We start from the raw sequence: 19,327 nt of genomic DNA, 5'->3' as shown, positions 1-19,327 counted from the left end.
CTCCCCCGCTTCATCATTGTACAGTTGTTTTAAAAATTTTTTTAATGTTTATTTATTTTTGAGAGAGAGAGAGGGAGACAGAGAGACAGAGCACTAGCAGGGGAGGGGCCGAGAGAGAGGAAGACAGAGAATCTGAAACAGGCTGCAGGCTCTGAGCTGTCAGCGCAGAGCCCAATGCAGGGCTTGAACTCGGAAGTCGGTCGAGTCACTGACTGAGCCACCCAGGTGCCCCCCTGTACAGTTGATGTTAAAGACCAAAATGTGGATGTTTAGGTTTACCTATTGTTACGTGAGAATGTCCGCTCCAGCCCTCGGATACTTAGTCTCGCTACATTTGCTGCCCTTCTCAACATTTTCTGAATGGCTTTAACCCATCCGAGTGGCTTTCACTCGTGCATGGTCACTGCCTGGCCCTTTCCCCCCAGAGAGTGGCTGTGGGGGAAATCATAGCATTGATCATTGCTGACATTCTTAGGAAGCACGAGCCTGATTCTTCGGGGGGGTCCAGATAGGGCTCCCCTGAAAGTTAGAGCTCATGCTTTTCCTTTGCCTTCTTGCTTACATCTCTGTAGGGAAGCGAACCGTGTGGCTCTCATCCATCTGTACACTCAGGACTGTCCTGCGGTCTCAGGGTAGGAGAGAGGTGTAGGCAGAAAACTCCTCAGTCTTCCTGGGAATTGGGGGGGTAGAACCTGGGGCTGTTGCAACAAATCACCGCAAAGCTGGGGGCTTAATGCAATGCGAATTCACCCTCTGGCAGTTCAGAAGGCTAGAAGTCTACACTCCGCATGCCACCAGGGTGGGTTCCTTCTGGGAGTTCTGAGGGAGGGGCTGTTCCAGGCCTCTGTCCAGCTGCTGCTGGTGGTTGACAGCTCTTGCTGGTCCCTGGCTCGCGGCAGTATCCCTCCAGCCTCCCCCCGTGTCTTCACGTGGCCTTCTCCCCCCCCCATGTCTCTGTCGCCTTTGTAAGGACACCAGTCATTGGATTTACAACCCACCCTCCATCCAGGATGATCGCATCTCAGGATCTTCATTCGACATAAGTTCATCTGCAAAGACCCTGTTTCCAAATAAGATCCCATTCGTAGGTGCTGGGGACACATTTTGGGAGGATCTGTAGAATCCAGACAGGAGAGGTGGCCATTCGTTGTGATGAGTGAAGTCTCTGCTCAGCTGTTGGTGACAAAGTGGAGTGTGAGGGATGTACTGTTACCCGTATGCCTCCTGGCAAGTGGACTCGAGGGGATCCCAGAGCCCCCGCACATTCTGTGGGCAGGTCCAGGTTCCCGGGGGGACTGAGGGGCCAGAGACACCCCCTCTAGAGACCGCTGAGGAAGTGGGCCCGGCCCGGCTGTGAACTTGAGTCACAGAAGATGGGGTCCTGAGTTCATTTCACCTCCCCTCAAACAGATGAAAATCAGTCATCCTATCCTCCCTCACCGTCCCCCGCCCCCGCCCCGTAGCAGGGCTGGGCTGGCCTGGTGGGCACCTCGGACAGGTCCCAGTTTATGCCCTGGGATTACTTCTTGATCTCCAAAGAGTTGTTGTGGAATCAGCAGATTCTTCATGAAGTTACTTTGTGTTTAAAATTGAGCCCGGTGTAGGGACTCTTGTTTTTCTTATTTATTTTTAATGGTTTTGTTTGTTTGAAGGAGAGAGAGAGAGAGACAGATCATGAGCGGGGGAGGAGCAGAGAGAGAGGGAGACACAGAATTCAAAGCGGGCTCCCGGCTCTGAGCTGCCAGCACAGAGCCCAGTGTGGGGCTTGAACTCACGAACCGTGAGATCATGACCTGAGCCGAAGTCGGACGCTCAACCCGACGGAGCCCCCCCGGGCGCCCCTGGACTCTTGTTTTATTTAGGAGCCAAAGTGTCTACGAGGAATGGTACTACCCCAAAATCAATTCTCAGTATGGAAAGCTTGACCCAGTGGTTGGGTTTGTAGACAGTAATTTATGTGATAGAATTCCCGCTCCACCAAAGGATTTGGATAGTCCTGTAGGAGTCCGTGGTAGGAACTCTGGAATTCAGATTTCCCATCATATACAGGTTTTGATGAGAGTTTGAAAGGTGTCTGTTACTTTTCACGGACGTGGTTTCTTGGGCTGGGCCGTGATACGGCAGGACTGATAAGTGTGTGAGCCAGGAAGGACACCCCCACCAGACCCATGGCCACAGGGAACGCGTTGGCACGTACAGGTCGACTGCTCTTTGAGGTCCATGCAAATCCGATGTAGACACTTACCCATCAACCTCTAGGTTATACTACGACTGGCCTGCAGGGACTGTCATCCTGGGACATGTGCTTGGGTGGGCACAGATCTGGGGGAGAATGTACTCACTAGTCCCTGAGCATCTCTAATGACTAGTCTGGAAACAGGGCCTTCTGGAGAGTTGGAGCGAGCAGGCCGAGGTCTACAGAACTCTCCCTTTCCGGAGTGTGTGTAGACGCCAGGCAATCGGTGGGCAGATCCCAGTCATCTCAGGACTTCTCAGAGATGTCCTCTGTGGACACTGGCTGTGGATGAATTCTAACGGGCCGTGTCACGGGCACCGTGCCCAGTGCCCGAGGAGAGCTGGTCCCCGAGAAGCCATGCTCTTGCGGTCAACACATGTGCATCCAACCTTGACTGCAGTTAGAGGGGAGGGGTGCCGGGGCGGGGGGGGGAGCGTTTGCGGCTGGCCCCTGCAATGGGGGCCCTGTGGTTTCCGCGCCGGTAGGCGTGGTTGAGTGTGGGTGTCAGGGGCGCGGCGCGGGGTGGGGGTGTGCGTTGGCAGGACACGTGTCCTTGTCAGATTCACTGAGTCGCCCTCACCCTTGCTGGAATGAGGGAGGAAGCCACGTCCGAGAGGGTGGAGGGTGGAAAGTAAGGCGTTAACGGGAGAGAGAACGTGAGTCGGTGGAGCCAGGGGGCCGACCCGTGTCAGCCCCGCTTCCCCACAGGCAGGGAGGGGGTGGCGGTGTGCGAGTGAAGGGCGAAGCAGGGAGGTCGCTTGGGGGGTGGGCGTTGGAAACGCACCAGGCAGGAATGAAGAAGGGATCTCCGAAACACCAAAGAAGATGAAGACTTTGCAAGCGGAGAGCAGGAAAAGGTGTGGGAACTCACAGCTCAGAAGTTGCGGCAAAGAAAAAAGTTACTGGCTGGCAGTGGGATGACGTTTATGTTAGGGTGCAGACCCCCATCGCCCCTGCGCTCGTGGGTGCTCAGAGCCCCCCGCCCCCCAGCCGGGAGGTGGGCGATGTGCCGCGATGACAGGCACGTGATCGGATTCCACTGGATCTGTTCTGGTACCATCCATGGTTGTGAAAATAGAAAATATGCCCCTACCTGCTTGAGTGGGCACAGAAAATTTGTGGAAGGCTCTTTCAGCCCCTGGTAAGAGAGGTCACCTCTGGGGAGCAGGACTCACAGGTTGGACCCCCGGAGAAACTGGGCGGGAGGGCTTGAGCGAGAGCCGTGTTCATGATACTGTTGTCATAATTCACCCTTTCTTATTGTTTGTCTCATGTAAGAAAACAAGTAGCCCTTGCTTAACAAAATCTATCTGTAATGCTGAGAGTCTGGTAAAATATATTCACAGTGGATTTACTGAAAGAAAGAAAGACAGAAAGAGGAAGGAAGGGAGGGAGGGAGGGAAGGAAGGAAGGAAGAGAGAGGGGAAGGAAGGAGGAGGGAGGGGAAGGAAGGAAGAAGGGAGGGAGGGAAGAAAGCGGAAGGAAGGAAGGAAGGAAGGAAGGAAGGAAGGAAAGAGGGAGGGAAGAAAGGATGGAGGGCAGGAGGGAAGGAAGGAAGAGAGCGGAAGGAAGGAGGGAGGGAAGAAAGGAAGGAGGGAGGGAAGAAAGGAAGGAGGGAGGGAGGAAAGAAAGCGGAAGGAAGGAAGGAAAGAGGGAGGGAAGAAAGGATGGAGGGAAGGAGGGAAGGGAGGGCAGGAGGGAAGGAAGAGAGAGGGGAAGGAAGGAAGGAGGGAGGGAGGAAGAGAGAGAGAAAGGAAGGAGCACGCAAACCCTTATCTTGGAGCTTGGTCAAGGCTGGTAAGGCAGGTTTCACTCAGGACCCACTCCAGTGGGTGTCAGGACACTGCGTGGGGTTTTGTGTAGGGCACAAAGACTGGCCTCAATTCCAGATCCAGCAAGGAAAAGTGGGGACTCCCAGCCAAGGAGTAGTGGGGGTCCGTGGGTTGGAAATTACTAAGAGGACACACCGGGCTAAGGTCGGTCTGAGTTCTGGCTAAATCGACCTAGCAGGATTCCTGCTGAAGGCCCAATGGGGCGATGAGACATCCCCTGGGAGATGGTGGGGGACCAGGAGCCCACCAAATATTGAGGGTGATCAGATATCGCAGGGCGGGGGATTCTGGCTGAACCGACCTGGCAGGATTCCTGCGCACTTGGGCAGTGCAGAGGTGGACGTGGAAGTCTACAAGCTGAGGCCCAGTTGGGAAGGTTTAGGGGAGCCCGGGGAAATTGGGTCCAGGAGTGACACCGTCAGTTCTCGAAGGAAAACATGGCCACATACATGTGGTGGGGTCCGTGTGAACAGGTTTACAGGGTGACTGCACACAGATGTGGGGGTGTTTTTATGTTGTGTTAAAAAATAGGTCCGTACCAATCTAGAAAGATACATTTCATAATTTGTTGTTGTTGTTGTTTTTTAATGTTTGGAACGTCTGTGGAATGGGCCAGGAATCTCATGAGAAACTATCAGATTGTAGGAGCAACAGCTGTTCTGGTTATTGTTGCCTCTGATGGAGGAGAGAGAAACCAGAAGGAGCATAACATTTTCGTGGCCCGTCTTCGCCGTCGCACGGTTTTCACAATCTGGTGTTTCTAAGCTCACCGTTCCAGTGAAAACAGCTGCGTGCTGAAGTGGCTGGATAGGATTTAAGAAGTACCGGTGGTTGGTCGGGGGGCCAGTGTAGACATGTCCGAATCCAGGAGAGCGTGGGTGGCCCGGTGAGGGGTGGGGAGGTGTGGGAGGAAGTAGGGACGGGGCTCATCTGCAGGGGAACCAAGAGAAATGGCAGCGTCCTAATGAACGAGACGAGGTAATGTCATTGCACGTCGATTTCCATCGTCACCCGCGTCGCGTGATTTCACAGTCCCCGGGTGGTAAAAGTCTCCGTTTATTTTATTCACAGGTTGTACTCCGACTATCTCTACTTTGCAAGTTCGAATAAATCTGCTGATGACTTCCACGAGAAAGTGACAGAAGCTCTGCAGCTGTTTGAGAATTGCATGCTCGATTATTCCCTGCGTGCCTGCGTCTACAACAACACCCTCAACAATGCCATGCCTGTGCGTATCCTGGAAGCCGGCCCCCTTACAGAGCAGGCCACTTGGTGGTTATTATGCAGGTGGCACGGTGGATGGGATTTTAGCATATAAACGCAGAGAAGCATTTTAATGTGCAAATGCCTCTCCCCATGCCTCAGAGCAGTGCACTCTGGCTAGTGCACAAACAAATACGCACGGGCATAAAAACTGTATAGAAAGGCTGGGCCCTTTCAGCTGGCACCAGGCTCTCTTCCCTGCTCATCTCCCCATTACAATGCTCTCTCCTCCCCCTGCAGAGAATGAGGGCACATTTAGGGAGATTGCCATTCAGTGAGGCTCCAAAAACCCACCCTGCAATTAGGACTGGCAGACGCGGGGACCCAGCTCTCGAATCGTCTTAAGCATCGTTCCCTGATCGATGGCGGATTGTTTTGGTGGTTTAACGAATCACCCACCGGTGACTTTCAGCGTTCCTGCGACAGGGCCTAAATGGAAAACTATCTCCCGTTGATCTCTCTTTTGCTTTTCTCTTACTTGCCTTCAGGAATGTGGCTGTACATTTCTTGCCTTTTTTTTTTTTTTTTTTTTTTTTATGCAGAAGAAGCTGTTGGTGGTGAATTCAGCACCCTTCAGCTGGGGGTGGCTTTCTACCGCATAGCACTCTGGGTTGTCTGCCTTTTCAGCAGATTGGTGCTGCCGGAGAGCCTAACACAGTGAAGCTGGTGCTGCCCCCGTCCCGGGGTGTGGTTCACCACTGCTCTGCGGAGCGCGGCATGTGGGACGGCACAGACCGATGTGCTCGAGGTGGAGGCTGGGAACCCCCTGGGCGTGGGGTGCTCGGGGTCAAGAGGTTTCCCTCCCTCTTCCTTGTTCTCAAGGCCGTCGTATCTGGAACGCAGGGTCCTGATTCCGGCAGGATGCACGGAGGCAGCAGGTTGGATTGAGGCTGGAGTTTTCAGTGTGTCAGAGAAGATGCGGACAGGGGCACAGATAAACCTAGAATCTGCCCAGCGGCACAGGCTAGAGGAATGGCCTTTGGAGCCAGACAGAGGGGTGGGTTCGCTTCCCAGCTGGGGCGTTTACTAAGCTGTGTGACTCTGGACAGTTGTTTTAGCTTCTCTGAGACGCCATTGCTTCGTCCTCAAATCGGGTAATAAGACTGCCGTTCCAGGCTGTTGTAAGGGTCAGAGTGATAGTTCCTTCGTGCGTAGGGGAGAAATGAAGAACCCTTGTCCCGCAGCCATCTTAGAGTTGCCGGTCCGGGCCCTGCGAATTAGACCGACCAAAGACAAATGGACAAGAGAGAGAAAAACCACAAGTTTATTAACATGTGTGTTGCACCCGTGCGTGATGAGTAGCTCAGAGGGACGGTTAGAACTCAGGCTTGTGTAATATCCCGACAGGAGAAAAGGACATTTGTAGAGAGGTGACCAGACAAAGCGAGAGGACTTTGAGTTTCTAGGGCAGCAAATCGTGGGAAGGCAGGTAAACGTACGGGGGAGCTAATGGTTGATAAGGGCTAGTTTTATCGAGGTTTGTTACGTCACATCCTCTGATGCTGTCTTGAGGCTGATAAAGGTCTAGGGTTGTCTCCAGTGATTAATTTGGTCCGTCCTGGTGGAGAGGGGAGGAAGGGCACCCTGACAAGTTTATGTACGGCTTGGAGGCAAATAGGGTGAGTGTGGAGAGCTTTTCTTATGTTTGTGTTTCTTCTCAGTTGCCTTGGGCTCAAAATAATCCTCACGCCAAAGTGGTATATTTCGGGGCAGCGTGTTCTGCCTCCCTGCACATGCATTCGTCATTTGACCGTGTCTGTGCACGGCACATGGGCTGGGAGGGCAGCCGTGACAGGACAGGCCTGGTCCTTGTGCCCCCGGGCAGTCCCAGTCCTGGCAGGGAGAGTGACCTAGCGGCTGGGGCAGGAGCCCTGGCTCCCAGCAGAGGCCACCTGAACACAAGGCACCAGGGGAACGTCTAGGAAATGCAGTGTTTGTGCCGAGGCCTGAAGGATGACGGGCTGGGGACGTGGAGGTGGTGATCTGTCCAGGTGCAGGGAGCAGCTCGGGCAGAGGCCGAAGAGTTAAGCACGGAGAGCGTTTGCTACAGCTGGGCGCAGCACATGGTTGTGTGGGTGGTGGGGCGATGGTAAGAGGGGGGTGTGAGCCTTGGGAGTCTGGCCTGACATGGGTCCCCAGGGAGGGTTTAACCGTCGTAGCAAATCTGTGTTTCAGAAAGATGCCCGATGTGTGGCGCCCAGTTACTGAGACTGTAAGGGGCTGAGTCAGGGTAGGAGACGGTGGAAGTTTCTAGAAACAATTAGGAGGACTAGTGGAAAGGACGTGGACAGGGGTTGGACTGGATCGGATCAAGCGGTGGGATGATGGGGAAGCCACGTGTTTGCTGGCCGGCAGGCCGAGTGCAGCATTTGCTTCAAATGGCTCTGGTTCTTAGCTGTTGCTTTTTAGTATGATTGCTCATGACCGTGAGGGTCATCTGTGCGGGGCCTGCAGGAGAGAAGAGCCACTACCTGGAGACGTTTCTTGAAACTTCCTAGGTGTGGCGTGGTTTGGGGACTGGCCTCATTCACAGCTGAGACTTGATTCGTCTCCAAGGGCATACAGTGGGTGCCGACTCTGTGCTCGGCACCGTGCTCAGTGCTGGAAGCAGCACGGCCATGGGGTGACCTGGAAGGGACAGGGAGGGGGCGGGAGGCAGAACAGGGAGAGTTGAGGTGATGCGTCCAGCTGGTGTGGTTCAGAGAAGGTGCTGGAACCGTCCTCTTCCAGGCCGTGTTACTACTGAGTTCTCTCTTCAAGAGGTTATGTGGCAGGTGCTCCGAAAGGGAGGGATAGGTGAGGGCTTTGCTTTGGGGGACTTCTACAAGGGAGCGCCCCAAGCTGACTGGATTTGGAAGGGCAGGGCGAGGCAGGGCCGGGCAGAGCCCCTGACTGTGAGGGTACGGCTTATTTCAGTGGCATTTCAGTGGCTTCACGTCGTGTTTCTGTCCCAGAAGAGTGAGTGTCTGATGTACACGTGCAGTCTGAACCCGGGGCCCGTGTACCACCCAGAGCTCGCCGGGCCAGCGCCTCGGCACAGTCAGGGCCACGGGGACAGAGCTGGCCGGATGCAGGTCTCACCTGCCTCTGAATAGGTTTCTAGGAGGCGAGATTTCCACAGCCACTTTGTCCCACAGGCAAGAAAGGGGTGCCCTCCCCTCCGCTGCCCTGTTGGCCTCCAGCGGGGAGCACTGAAACACGGTAGACACCGGGTGATCCGTACGCAGGAGTCGTCACGGGCCTCCACTTTGGGGTGTGCTGGAAATTCTTCCTGGTCACGAGCCTTTGCCAGTGAGAGAGGGACGATGGGACCCGAGCTTTGTTCGCCGCTGATTCTGCGCCAGGCACAGTCTTGAGCTCTTCGTGTCCTGTCGTCCCTGAAATCCATGTCCATTTTACAGGTGAGGACACCGAGGCTCACAGACATGGGCGCTCACACCCAGAGACACAGAGCGGGTAACAGGCCTCGGGTTCATCCCAGGTCCGGTGGCCTTTCGGACTCATGGCATTCCCTCCTTTCCCTGGCTAGCTCCTAAGAGCACAGGTCTGAACTGGCTTTTTCATTCCATCTCGCGTTTCGCTGAGGATGGCGAGGGGGTGGCTGAGCCCACACCTTAGGTCAGAGAGAGGTGTCCAGGGGCAGGATCGGTCGACAGGACGGGGTGGGGGGCGTCACAGACGGCAGACTGGCCGTGACCCTTCAGCCCCTTGCTCACCAGGAAGAGCCGGGCAGTGAGGAGCAGTTGGAAACCCTCCTCTTGGGCACGAACCTTCAATTCTGGGGTGAGGGACGCAAATCTCCCTCCAGCTGTGAGTCCCAGCTCAGCCACGGCGCAGGGAGGGAGAGCTTTTTCAAGCATCGGCGGACCCTGGTGCTACCCTTCCTAAGACATCCCCTGCCTTCCAGCAGCATTGGAGCGCACCAGCCGGTCCCCGCCTCCTTCTCCACCTCCTCCCAGCCGCCCCCTCTCTGTCACTGCTCTCTGCAGCCACACTCTCTCCTGTTAGGTCCTCCGGCCAGCCTCTCGCCTCGGATCAGGGGTTCCCAAAGCAGGGTTCCGACAGCGTCAGCATCCGCGGGGATCTTGCCAGCAGTGGGACCCTCAGGCTCAGCCCCGGCCCACAGAAGACAGCAGCTGAGGGGGGGGGGGTGGGCCCATCAGTCTGTCTAGCACCTTCCAGGCGGATTGGAGAGACCGGTTCCAGCCCCTTTCCCTGGAACGTGCTTCCCCTGGATGCTGCAGGGTTTCTCATCCTCTGGGTCTTACTGACCTCTGTTTTCTTTCTCCACCCCAGTTGTTTCCCTGCAGCATGGATCACAACTGGTGGTTGCGGGTTGTTTCTTCAGCAGCTCGGCTCCGGGCCCCCCAAGAGGTTCCAGGCTCCGTGAGGCCGGGGGCCACGGCTGTTACATAGCAACACATCTCCATTGCCTAGGGGGGTATCTGCATGTAGCATGCACTCGACTGTTTGCAGAATGAATGAATGAATGAATGGGGAGTTTTTGAGACTAGCGGATGCCGGGTAGGCTGTGTAGGGTGTCTCACCTAAACCCCTAATCGGGAACCAAGAGGCTCGGCGTGGAGCCTGTCTGGAAAGAGCCCCGCACCCACCCCTCCTGGGCTCTTTCCCTGCGTGGCAGGAGAAGCCCCAGTGGCGGGGACCCGGTGTCAGCTCCGGGTGCCGCTGGGTGCTCCCAGCTGGCCCCGGGCAGGCCCCCACCCCTCCCTGGGCTTCCACTTTTCCAGCAAGAGTTGGCCGCGGCAGATAACCTCAAAGGCTTGTCTTGGCTCTGCTGTCTTGCAATTTTACATCTATCAGACACTTCCCCTAAATGCCCTTTTTATCTTCGTGCCGTTTGGATCCTCCGGCCTCTGCCGGGAAAGGTGAAGAAAAACCGTTCCAAGTGGGCCCGTCTTGGTTTGTGTCGATGGCGCACAGTTGTGGTAATGATGGCTGCGTGCACCGGGAGGCGTCGCTGAGGGTGACCGGAGCTTTCCTGGAGTGGTGAGGGGGGAGGGAGGGAGGGAGGGGGAGGAAGAAGGGGGACCAGGGCTGGCCAGAAGGGGAGGCGTTCAGGGGAGCCTCCTCGCCTCCTGTGGCCTGCAGAGCCCCACGGGGTTTGTTCCCTGCCCTGCCGCCGCCCCCCGCACCCCGCCAGGACCGTCCCTGCCCGCGAAGGAAGGCCCGCTGCAGGAGGCCTCAGCCCGCGGGTCTTTGTGCTGGGGGGCTCTGCCCAAGGAGGGAGCCGACAGGCTTTCGGAGAAATAGTCTGTCACCTGTGGCCAGGTCAGGAATGCGTTCCGGCTGCTGTATCATCCCCCATCCCCACCACAAACACCAGCTTCTGTCCTTCTAGAAAGTTCTCAAGCTGCACAGGCAGGTTCTCCGGAAGATCACCCTCGGGAGGCTGGCCCTCCCTGGGAGGGGCCGGCCAGCGAGCCCGACAGAGACTTGACCTGCTCTGTGAGGCCCATGACTCCAGAAGGCACGCTCGTTACGGTCTGCCTGTGTTAGGGGTGCCGCACGCGTGATTTCTGAGGTTGGCACGTACTTGTTCTCTTTCCGGCTTTGGCCCAGCTCGGGGGGTCTTCTTTACGGGCCGGTGCGTGAGGCAGCAACAACCCCGGGGGGACAGGAGGCAGCTAATGAATTCTGGAGACCGCTTATCGCTTCTCACTGTTTATCTTCCTCCGCATCCTCCTGCCTGATTTGAAAAAGAAGGAAGTGGGAAAAGACTAGCAAGAGATGAGACTAGTCGGCTTCTGTACGTATTTTGTCAAACGTTTCACCGCCCTGCCACCACCGTGTCCGGCACGTCGCCCGAGGAGCACCGGAGCCCGGCAGGCTGGAGGAGGCCCGGGTCGGGCTGGGAGGGAGAGAGGGACCCTGAAGGGAGAGCGTCTGTCTACGCAGCTGAGCCGCTGAGGCTGGGAGGGGGCGCGTGGGGGCCGAGCGCAAGCCAGACCAACGGCAGGCAGGCTGGGAGCGGGGCCGGAGGGGCCAGGCCAGCAGGTGGGGCAGCTCGCGCTGGTGACGGGCCAGGGGTGGGTGCTCGGAGACCAGACGGGAACACCGGTTAGGAGGCTGTGACAACTGGGCCTGACCGGAGGGGCTGGCGTGGAGCTAGGCAGAGGCAGCAGGTGGAAACGTGGGAAGGTCGCAGAGGCAGAGCGGCAGACCGGAAATGGGGCAGGGTCCCCAGGACTTGGGGGAGGACGGGGGGCCCAGGAGAAAGGGGCTGCGGGCGGAAGGGGAGAGCTCTGGTGTTTTCCTGAAGCTTTGAAGAGCTGAGCAGCAGCTGTGAAGTCAGAGGGAACGTCCCACGGCCACTCTCATTTCTGACATGTTTGTAAGGCAGGGGGTCCCCCAAACCACTTTGGGGTTCAGTAGCTCCCCGGAAGGAATCGCAGGACTCACTGAAGACCGTGCTTCCAGCAGAGAAGGGACACCCACTGAACCGCCCCCGCCCCCACTCCCACCCAGGGAAGGAACACATGTGGCCACACACAGCACTGCCATCCGGGGACGCCCACCCGAGCCTGTGGTGTCTGGAGTATTTACTGGGACTCAGTCACATGCCATCCGCCTGGCTGGCCTTTACCGTCCAGTCCCTGCTGCAGGCCAGACCGATCCCCTGTCAGTCAGTCTCACTGTTTACTCTCCGGTGGCCAGATGCCCCAGGCCAGCCAAGCCACTTATCAGGCAGGACATCCCAGGTGGCCTAGAGGTCATCTCCCAGGAGCCGAGGCCAGAGGCCAGACTTCCTTTGGGTAAGGTGAATTCTTCACCGCGCAAGCTTGCGGGAGGACGTCACCCCGGGCGTGGAGGTGGGAAGGAGTGGCTGTGCGTGACACTGCTTTCTTTGGAGGTACACATGGCCCCCTGGTCACGGACGCCCAGGTGGCACCAGGCACGGGGCGGTTCACTCACCTGGCTTGTTTCTGGGGTGTTGAACGTGGTTTTCGTGGCTGTCGTGTGCTGGGTGTAGGAGCAGAAACAGCCAGGGTATCGTGCAAAGAACGTTGGCGCTGGTCACGGGTACGGTCTTAACCTCTTCCTTCACCTGAGTCTCCACTGTGGAACGTGTCGCGGAGCCACCTCCAGGGTTGTCGTGAGAATTAACTGTGACCTTAAGTAGGAATCTTCTGTGTGAGGAGCTCAGAACGCTTCCTGAAGACTCAAGAAAGCATGGCGTTTAAAATCCATCCTTTGGGGGCGCCTGGGTGGCTCAGTCCGTGAAGCGTCTGACTTCAGCCTCAGGTCATGATCTTGTGGTTCGTGAGTTCGAGCCCCGCATCGGGCTCTGTGCTGACAGCTTGGAGCCTGGAGGCTGCTTCAGATTGTGTCTCCCTCTCTCTCTGCCCCTCCCCTGCTTGCACGCTGTCCCTGTCTCTCCAAAATGAATAAATGTTTAAAAAAATTAAAAAATAGGGGCGCCTGGGTAGCTCAGTCGGTTGAGCGTCCGACTTCGGCTCGGGTCACGATCTCACGGGTGGTGGGTTCGAGCCCCGTGTTGGGCTCTGTGCCGACAGCTCGGAGCCTGGAGCCTGCTTCGGATTCCGTGTCTCTCCCCCACCCCCCACCCGTCCCACCCCTGCTCACGTTCTGTCTCTCAAAAACAAATAAACATTAAAAAAAATAATAATAAAATCCTTCCTTTGAAGGCAGTTGTTTGCTCGGGTAACTCTTGGTGCTGGTTTGTACTCAGGCCTCGTACGTTTGGAAAAGCGTTAGGGAAATTACTCCCGAAGTGATGCCCGCCTTCTGCCTTGGTTCTAGGTGAGGCTCCAGGTCGGTCTGTATGCTGTGTACCTTCTGGACTGGCTCACCGTGTTTAATAAAGAACAGTTCCTCGTCCTTCGCCTGGAAGACCACGCCTCCAACGTCAAGTACACCATGCACAGGGTCTTCCAGTTCCTCAACCTCGGTATGAATGTCACGCTGGTGGCGCGGGAGCAGGCATGAGCTCCGTGGACACTGGCTGTCCGCGGTGCTCGCTGAGTCGCAGACAGACTCTGCGCACCGGGCGGGGCCGGGCCGGGCGGCTGGTTCGGTACGTGCTTTTCAGGCGCGGGGCCTGGTGCCGGGGTGGGGGGAGGGGGTCCCTCATCTGGGAGGTTCCAGCCCAGCAGAGGAAGAGAAGAGGAGGAAGCCACTGGTAGCCGAGTCCCTGGCAGAGTGACGGTTGGTTCGTATACGTGCCGCCGGGGTCCCAGGAGGAATGGTGGAAAGGGTCATGGAAGGAGCCGTCTGCGAGCTGAGTCTTTGGGCTGGGCGACATGTCCGAGCATGGCTGGAACGGTCTTGCAGAGGCCACAGGCTCGGAGGAGGGAGCGGACGGGTCATGGCATGCCCTCAGGTTTTGGGGGCCCCTGGAGTCAGGGCCACGTGGCCACCTTCCTCTAGGAGAGTCCACTGCCGGTGGCCAGGGCGATGGCTTGTAGGGGTGGGTCTCTGGGCACAGAGGGCTGCCCACGTGGATGGGCACCCAAGGACTGCCAGAGCTCAAGCCCTCCCGCAGCCCCATCTAATGATCTGGCCCGGGCATTCTGTTGATGGCATATTCCTTAAAGTCTGTTTACCCTCCACTGGCCTCAGAACCCTTTCGTCATAGTGGTAGCAGGGAGTGTGATTGCTTTTTCCTCTGAAGGCCTAGAACCATTTTTCTTGGAGTGGGTCCCTCGTAGACTCTGCTGTGTTGGTGAGCTTGACTTTAGTCTCTGAGATGGACAGTGAGGCCAGTTCTGTTCCTTCTGCTGCACACACCCCAGCGACAGCGGAATATGGTTTTTCTGTGTAAGGGCTCAGGACTTTGGCCCGATCCCGAGGGCCTGGCACAAAGTGGCCTGAGCGGTGATCCGGTCGGTTAAGCCAGTGAGGGACTAACCGTCCAGGGGGCAGGGGATAGAGGTGGCTGGCTTGTTCCCGGGCCTCTCCCCGCTGATCTTGCTGCAGGTGGAGGTTCAGCTTACAGGGTCTCTGGGCACAGGTGGCCTTCCTGCCCCACCACCCCCACGGCCGCGATACGGCACAACAACACACAGGGTGAAATATGGCCCAGCCACAGGCCCTTTGCATCAGCAGCCTGAAGCAGAAATGACACTGGCAGGACTCCAGCAGGCTGGTTAGTAGGAAAATCTAAGCACGTGGACTGTGCCCGGCAGCTCGCACAGTTATCCACGGACACAGGCTGACGGCCACGGGAGCCAGCCCTTTGTGGGTATTTGGCACTGAGACCGGGAGGAGGTGAGGCTCAGGGGAGGCTGCCTCCCAGAGCCGCAGCTGCACTTCTGCGGGCAGGTGTCCAGCCCCAGGCCGGACGGCACCTGCTCCTTCGCGATGGCACGCTGCCACTTTCCGTCCTCAGCAACTCCAGGACCAGGACGGGTCTGGCCAGAGGGCCGAGCGCTCTTGAGGGGAGGGGAACTCCTGGCCCAACACAAAGCACGGCTGGGAGTTTTGCGAAGCTCCTTCCTGCCGCGCCTCCTGCTTCACAGTCTTTTCTTTGTGTTCCAGGACCCCTAGGTGAGAAACAAGAGACCCTGATGACAAAGAGCCCCGCGTCCAACGCGCGACGTCCCGAGGACCGGAACCTGGGCCCCATGTGGCCGGTCACCCAAAAGATCCTGCAGGACTTCTACGGGCCCTTCAACGCCAGGCTGGCCCAGGTGCTCGCCGACGAGGCGTTCGCCTGGAAGAAGACCTGAGGGTCGGGGTCCCCCTGCGGTTTCCACTGTTACCGTGATTTAAAAATCTCTCTTTGCGGGGCGGGGCCCTCTTCCTCAACAGCGTGGAGAAAACCCCCAGATGATTCTTCTTCCCCTCCCTAGGCACCTGTTTAGTATAACCGTTTGTGGTGTGAAACAACCTGGCAACTGACCCTTCACAGGGCTCCGCCATCCCGGGCCATTGGAACCTCCACCTGGGAACCGTTCCCTCCTGCGGCACAGTGGCCGGGCCGCGGGGTCCAGGCGGGGGTGGGGGTGGGGCGGGGGGCACCAGGCGGGCTGTGGGGGGGCGGGAAGGAAGCGCGGCTGGGGGCTGACAGTGTGGGATCCGAGTGAGCGCACTGGAGGTCACGTCGCCACGCCGGAGGTCGCGCCATCACGCTAGAGGTCACGCCGCGACACTGTCTGAGTTACACTTCCGTTCGGTCCTGAAACACCGGTCGGGCCGATACCTTCATTTGGGCAGAGCGTGGAGACAGACGCTTTCCTTTTTTCTCTTTTACTCCGAGGTCCGCCCTTTCTTCTCTTCAGATCTGAACCTTGTTAACTTCACTTTTACGAAAGAGAACAAGAAGCCCAAGCACATTCATCTCGGACCCCTCCCATCCTGTCCTGGTGTTTCTTATGTTTCACCAGAACACGAATGTTTCCGACGAACCATTCCTGCATTTCACCAGCCGTAGCTCCTTTTCTGCCACTTTCGAGGGCTTCTCAAGAGCTCATGCAGTTTATAATCGGGATACAAACTCAGCTTATAATTAGAAGGGAAATTTCTGCTTTAATGCCACACCGAGCAACTTCAAGGAATTGAACTCTCTGGGAAATCTAGGTGTCCTGGACCCTCACGCACACGAGGTCGTCAGACCCGGAGGGTGTGTGAACTTCTAGCTGTGGCCACAGAAGGGCCCCGTCGCTCTGCCCGCCCCCTGGAATCAGCTCCTTGCCCACACTCTCCGCCACGTGGGGCCAGAGGCCCTCCCCGTTTCCGCAAACTACAAGACACGTGTGTCCCGAGGCAGAAACAGCGAGCCACACGTGGGTGTGCTGCGATTCTTCATGGGACTTTCCAGGCCGCTCGACCGCTTGGCCCACCAACGGATGGCCTCCCGGTCTCGTCGTTTCTCGGAGGTGATGGGGAGAGACTGAAGAGGGGGCTGGAGCCCCGGGTGCGAACTCGGGGAAGCTTCGCACCGGAGTGTTTGCAAGGTGAACCAGAACCTTCCGGGCAGGGTCCCCTACACCAGAGTCAGAAAGCGCAAACGTGCAGGTGCCCGGCCATCACGCGCAGACGTGAGGATCTGCTCAGCTCTCCAGCCCCGGAGCCGTCACCTCTCTGCCATCAGAGGTGGGAGGCACAGCCCTCCGGGAGGCGCGGGGAGGGCCTTACGGCCGAGCTGTTTCTGCTGCTGAAGACCCGCTTTCTGGGACAGCAACCCCCCGCCCCCATCTCTCACGGCCGGCCGGCGCGGCGCTCGGAGCAGCGGCCGGCAGGGAGTCTGGCCGGAGCACAAGGGAGCTGCGGGGAGATCTCACTTTCAGCGTGTGTGTGTGTGTGTATTTATTCGCCGTGGGGGGTGATGTGTGCGCGTGCATGGGTCCGTTCTCTGAGTGGGTTCCCTTCCTGTTGTGTCGCTGATGAGGCGCCCCTGCTCTGGACGCGGCCCTTCCGTGGATTAATTTCCCTGCCAATTACCTTGTCGTCTTCAGTACGTGTTTTGCTGTTCCACTCCAGCCATAATTACAACACAGGATTTTTCCTACACGCTCCTATGCATGTGAATAACATGCAGTGTAATTCTGCTTCTTACAGAAGTATTACTGGAGGTCTTATTTCCAATATTATTTGGTTTATTATACAAATCTTTTTATATACGCAGGCCCAGCCCTTCCGTGCCAATCTGTGCCATCCGGACAGTCTCTCTCAAGGGGCCTTTCTCCAGAGGGCATATCTGTTGCCTTTGCTTTCTCACGTTCAGGCCCGGGTCCCCTTGACAGTGCAGGTGCCGCTCCGAGCGGCGGTCCTGGGGCTTGTCATCCAAAACCAAAGTGAAACGGAGCATTTCTCATGACCTGGTATTGAAGTTACTTTGTGTCCCCAAAGCTGTATATCGGATTGTACTCCATTGTACGCCCTTAGTAGTGGAAGGTATGTTAAGTGAACCAGTTATGCTGTATTTTTATTAATATTGAACATAATTAAATGTGGACCCCTGTGACCGGTCCCTGGGAATGCATGCTGTTCCTCACCCCACCCCGCCCCCAAGCACTCGTGCTAGGTTCTCCCTGGTGTCTGCTGTGCACAAATGAATCTCAGAAGTAGTTCAGAGTCTGAGCTGCGTGCTTTCTGTGCACGCTGCGTGAGGGGACCTACGGCATATGGTGACGGGAGAGAGACTGTCAGAGGAGGAAGGGCTTCAACGTTATCAGTGACTCCCCACCAGATGCCTCCTGTGGGTGTGAGTCAGGGTCCCAGGGCCGGCCCTGCCCGTAGACCAGCCTAACGCGGTCGTCAGACATTTGGATTTGAAGGTGGGGTGACCACAGGCAGGCCCAGCCCTTCTGTGCCAATCGGTGCCATCCAGTCTCTCTCAAGGGGCCTTTGTCCAGAGGGCATGTCGGTTGCCTCTGCTTTGCTTTCTCACGTTCGGGCCCGGTTCCCGTTGATGGCACGGGTGCTGTTCCAAACAGCGGTCCTCGAGTCTGTCATCCAAAACCAAAGTGAAAGGGAGCATCCTAGACTGTTGTCATCATGGCTGCTTCCTTCATTTCTGGGCCCAGGCCTGGCCCTGGGGACAGTGATTTTGAGACTCCTGGTGTCGCTGGGTGTGTGTCACTGTCACTAGGCACTCGGGGTCCCTTGGCTGCACTGGGATGGGCAAGCCTGTGGGAGGAGATGGGGTTGTCTCCAGTTTGCGGTTCTGGAGGCCTGGGGCCAGCATGGGCCATGGTCCCCTAGTTCTGAAAAGACCACCCTGGGAGGGTCCCTCTCCCAGCACTGCTCCCCATAGGGGTGCATTGTAGGCAGGGGGCCAGTGAGTCCAGACCTGGAAAGAGGAGGAGCCCATCTCTTGATGAGGGAGCCAGGAACAGCGTCGCTGAGCAGAGAAAATCCGGCCTGCGAGGGGAAAGGGGGTGGGTGGGACACAAGGGGGCAGGATGGACGGGTGAGTCTCCAGGATTGATTGATTCCCTGTCCTGGAGCCTTTCCGGAAACCCCCTCTGCTTTGTTCCCACCCCTACTTGGGAACCAGCTCGCAGGGAACGTAAGGACGCGGATCGTCTATATCTTATGTAAGCCGACCTTTGGAATGACCTCTTCCCAAATGCCCCTGTGTGGAACAGAAGCAGAGGCAGTGCTCGGGAGGAATTTCTGGTCTCAGCCCGCAGGGAGGGAGGGGGGAAGGTCTTGGGTGTGGGCGGTGTTTTCCTGATGCTCCAGAGATCTCACCCTGTGGGTAGCCACTCTGCATGCGGGCGGGCGAGGCAGATCCTGTAGAGACTTGTAGGGAGAACCTCTTCCCAGAACCCGGGGCAAGGCTCTGGCTGAGCAGCTGGGAGGGGGCAGGCCGGCTGGTTGGGCCTGAGCAGCAGCGGCCCTGGGGGAGCTGTATTACTGTCCTCCAGCTGCCGGAGCAAATTATGCCAAACTTAGGGCCTTAAAACGACACCAATTTATTATCTGGCAGTTCTGGAGGTCGGAAATCCAAAATCAGCCCCATGGGGCCACGGCCAAGGTGTGGGCTCTGTTCCTTCTGGAAATGCTAGGGGAGAATCTGCCTCCTGGCCTTTTCCAGCTCCTGGAGGCCGCCCCCTTCCTTAGCCCGCGGCCCCGGCCTCTGTCCTCGGGGCAGCACCTTCAAATCTCTGACTCTGCTTCCGTGGTTAATGTCGCCCTTCTCTGTCACCCTCCCGCTCCTCAGAAAGACTCTGGTGATTACTCTGCCCGCCCCCCCGGGTAATGCAGGATCTTCTCCTATCTCAGGATCATGTCTGCAAAGGCCTTTTTGCTGTGTAAGGTGACATATTTATAGGCTCCAGGGACCACGATATGGACATCTTCAGGAGTCATTATTCAGCTGCGCATAGGAGGGTGGTCCAGCCAGCTAGTCAAGGGAGTGGGTGCCCTTGGCCTGTCCCTTGCAGCTGTGCCCTGTGGGGCCCAAGCAGGTCCGAGTGGGCAGGCAGCTGCCTAGCAGAGAACCAGACCTCCCCACGCGTGCGTCCTGAGACGCTGTGTCTCCCTGTCCAGCAGGGCCCTGCGACTG

The 19,327-nt window shown here is 57.4% G+C and overlaps 1 protein-coding gene across 1 annotated transcript in view; it reads left to right on the top strand.

Annotated features, from left to right (window-relative positions):
• CHST15 (carbohydrate sulfotransferase 15) overlaps nt 1-15,310 on the top strand; it is a 79,298-nt gene extending 63,988 nt beyond the window's left edge. Inside the window, exons 6-8 of the mRNA XM_043597797.1 lie at nt 5,140-5,296; nt 13,114-13,261; nt 14,851-15,310. Coding sequence (XP_043453732.1) covers nt 5,140-5,296; nt 13,114-13,261; nt 14,851-15,041 — 496 coding nt within the window. The 3' untranslated portion in view covers nt 15,042-15,310. The remainder of the gene's footprint in view (nt 1-5,139; nt 5,297-13,113; nt 13,262-14,850) is intronic.
• The last annotated feature ends 4,017 nt before the right edge of the window (nt 15,311-19,327 follow it).

This window comes from Prionailurus bengalensis, chromosome D2, assembly GCF_016509475.1.
Source record: "Prionailurus bengalensis isolate Pbe53 chromosome D2, Fcat_Pben_1.1_paternal_pri, whole genome shotgun sequence".
Taxonomy (NCBI): domain Eukaryota; kingdom Metazoa; phylum Chordata; class Mammalia; order Carnivora; family Felidae; genus Prionailurus; species Prionailurus bengalensis.
Note: the sequence above shows the minus strand (reverse complement) of the source record. Positions and strands in the feature narration are given on the sequence as shown.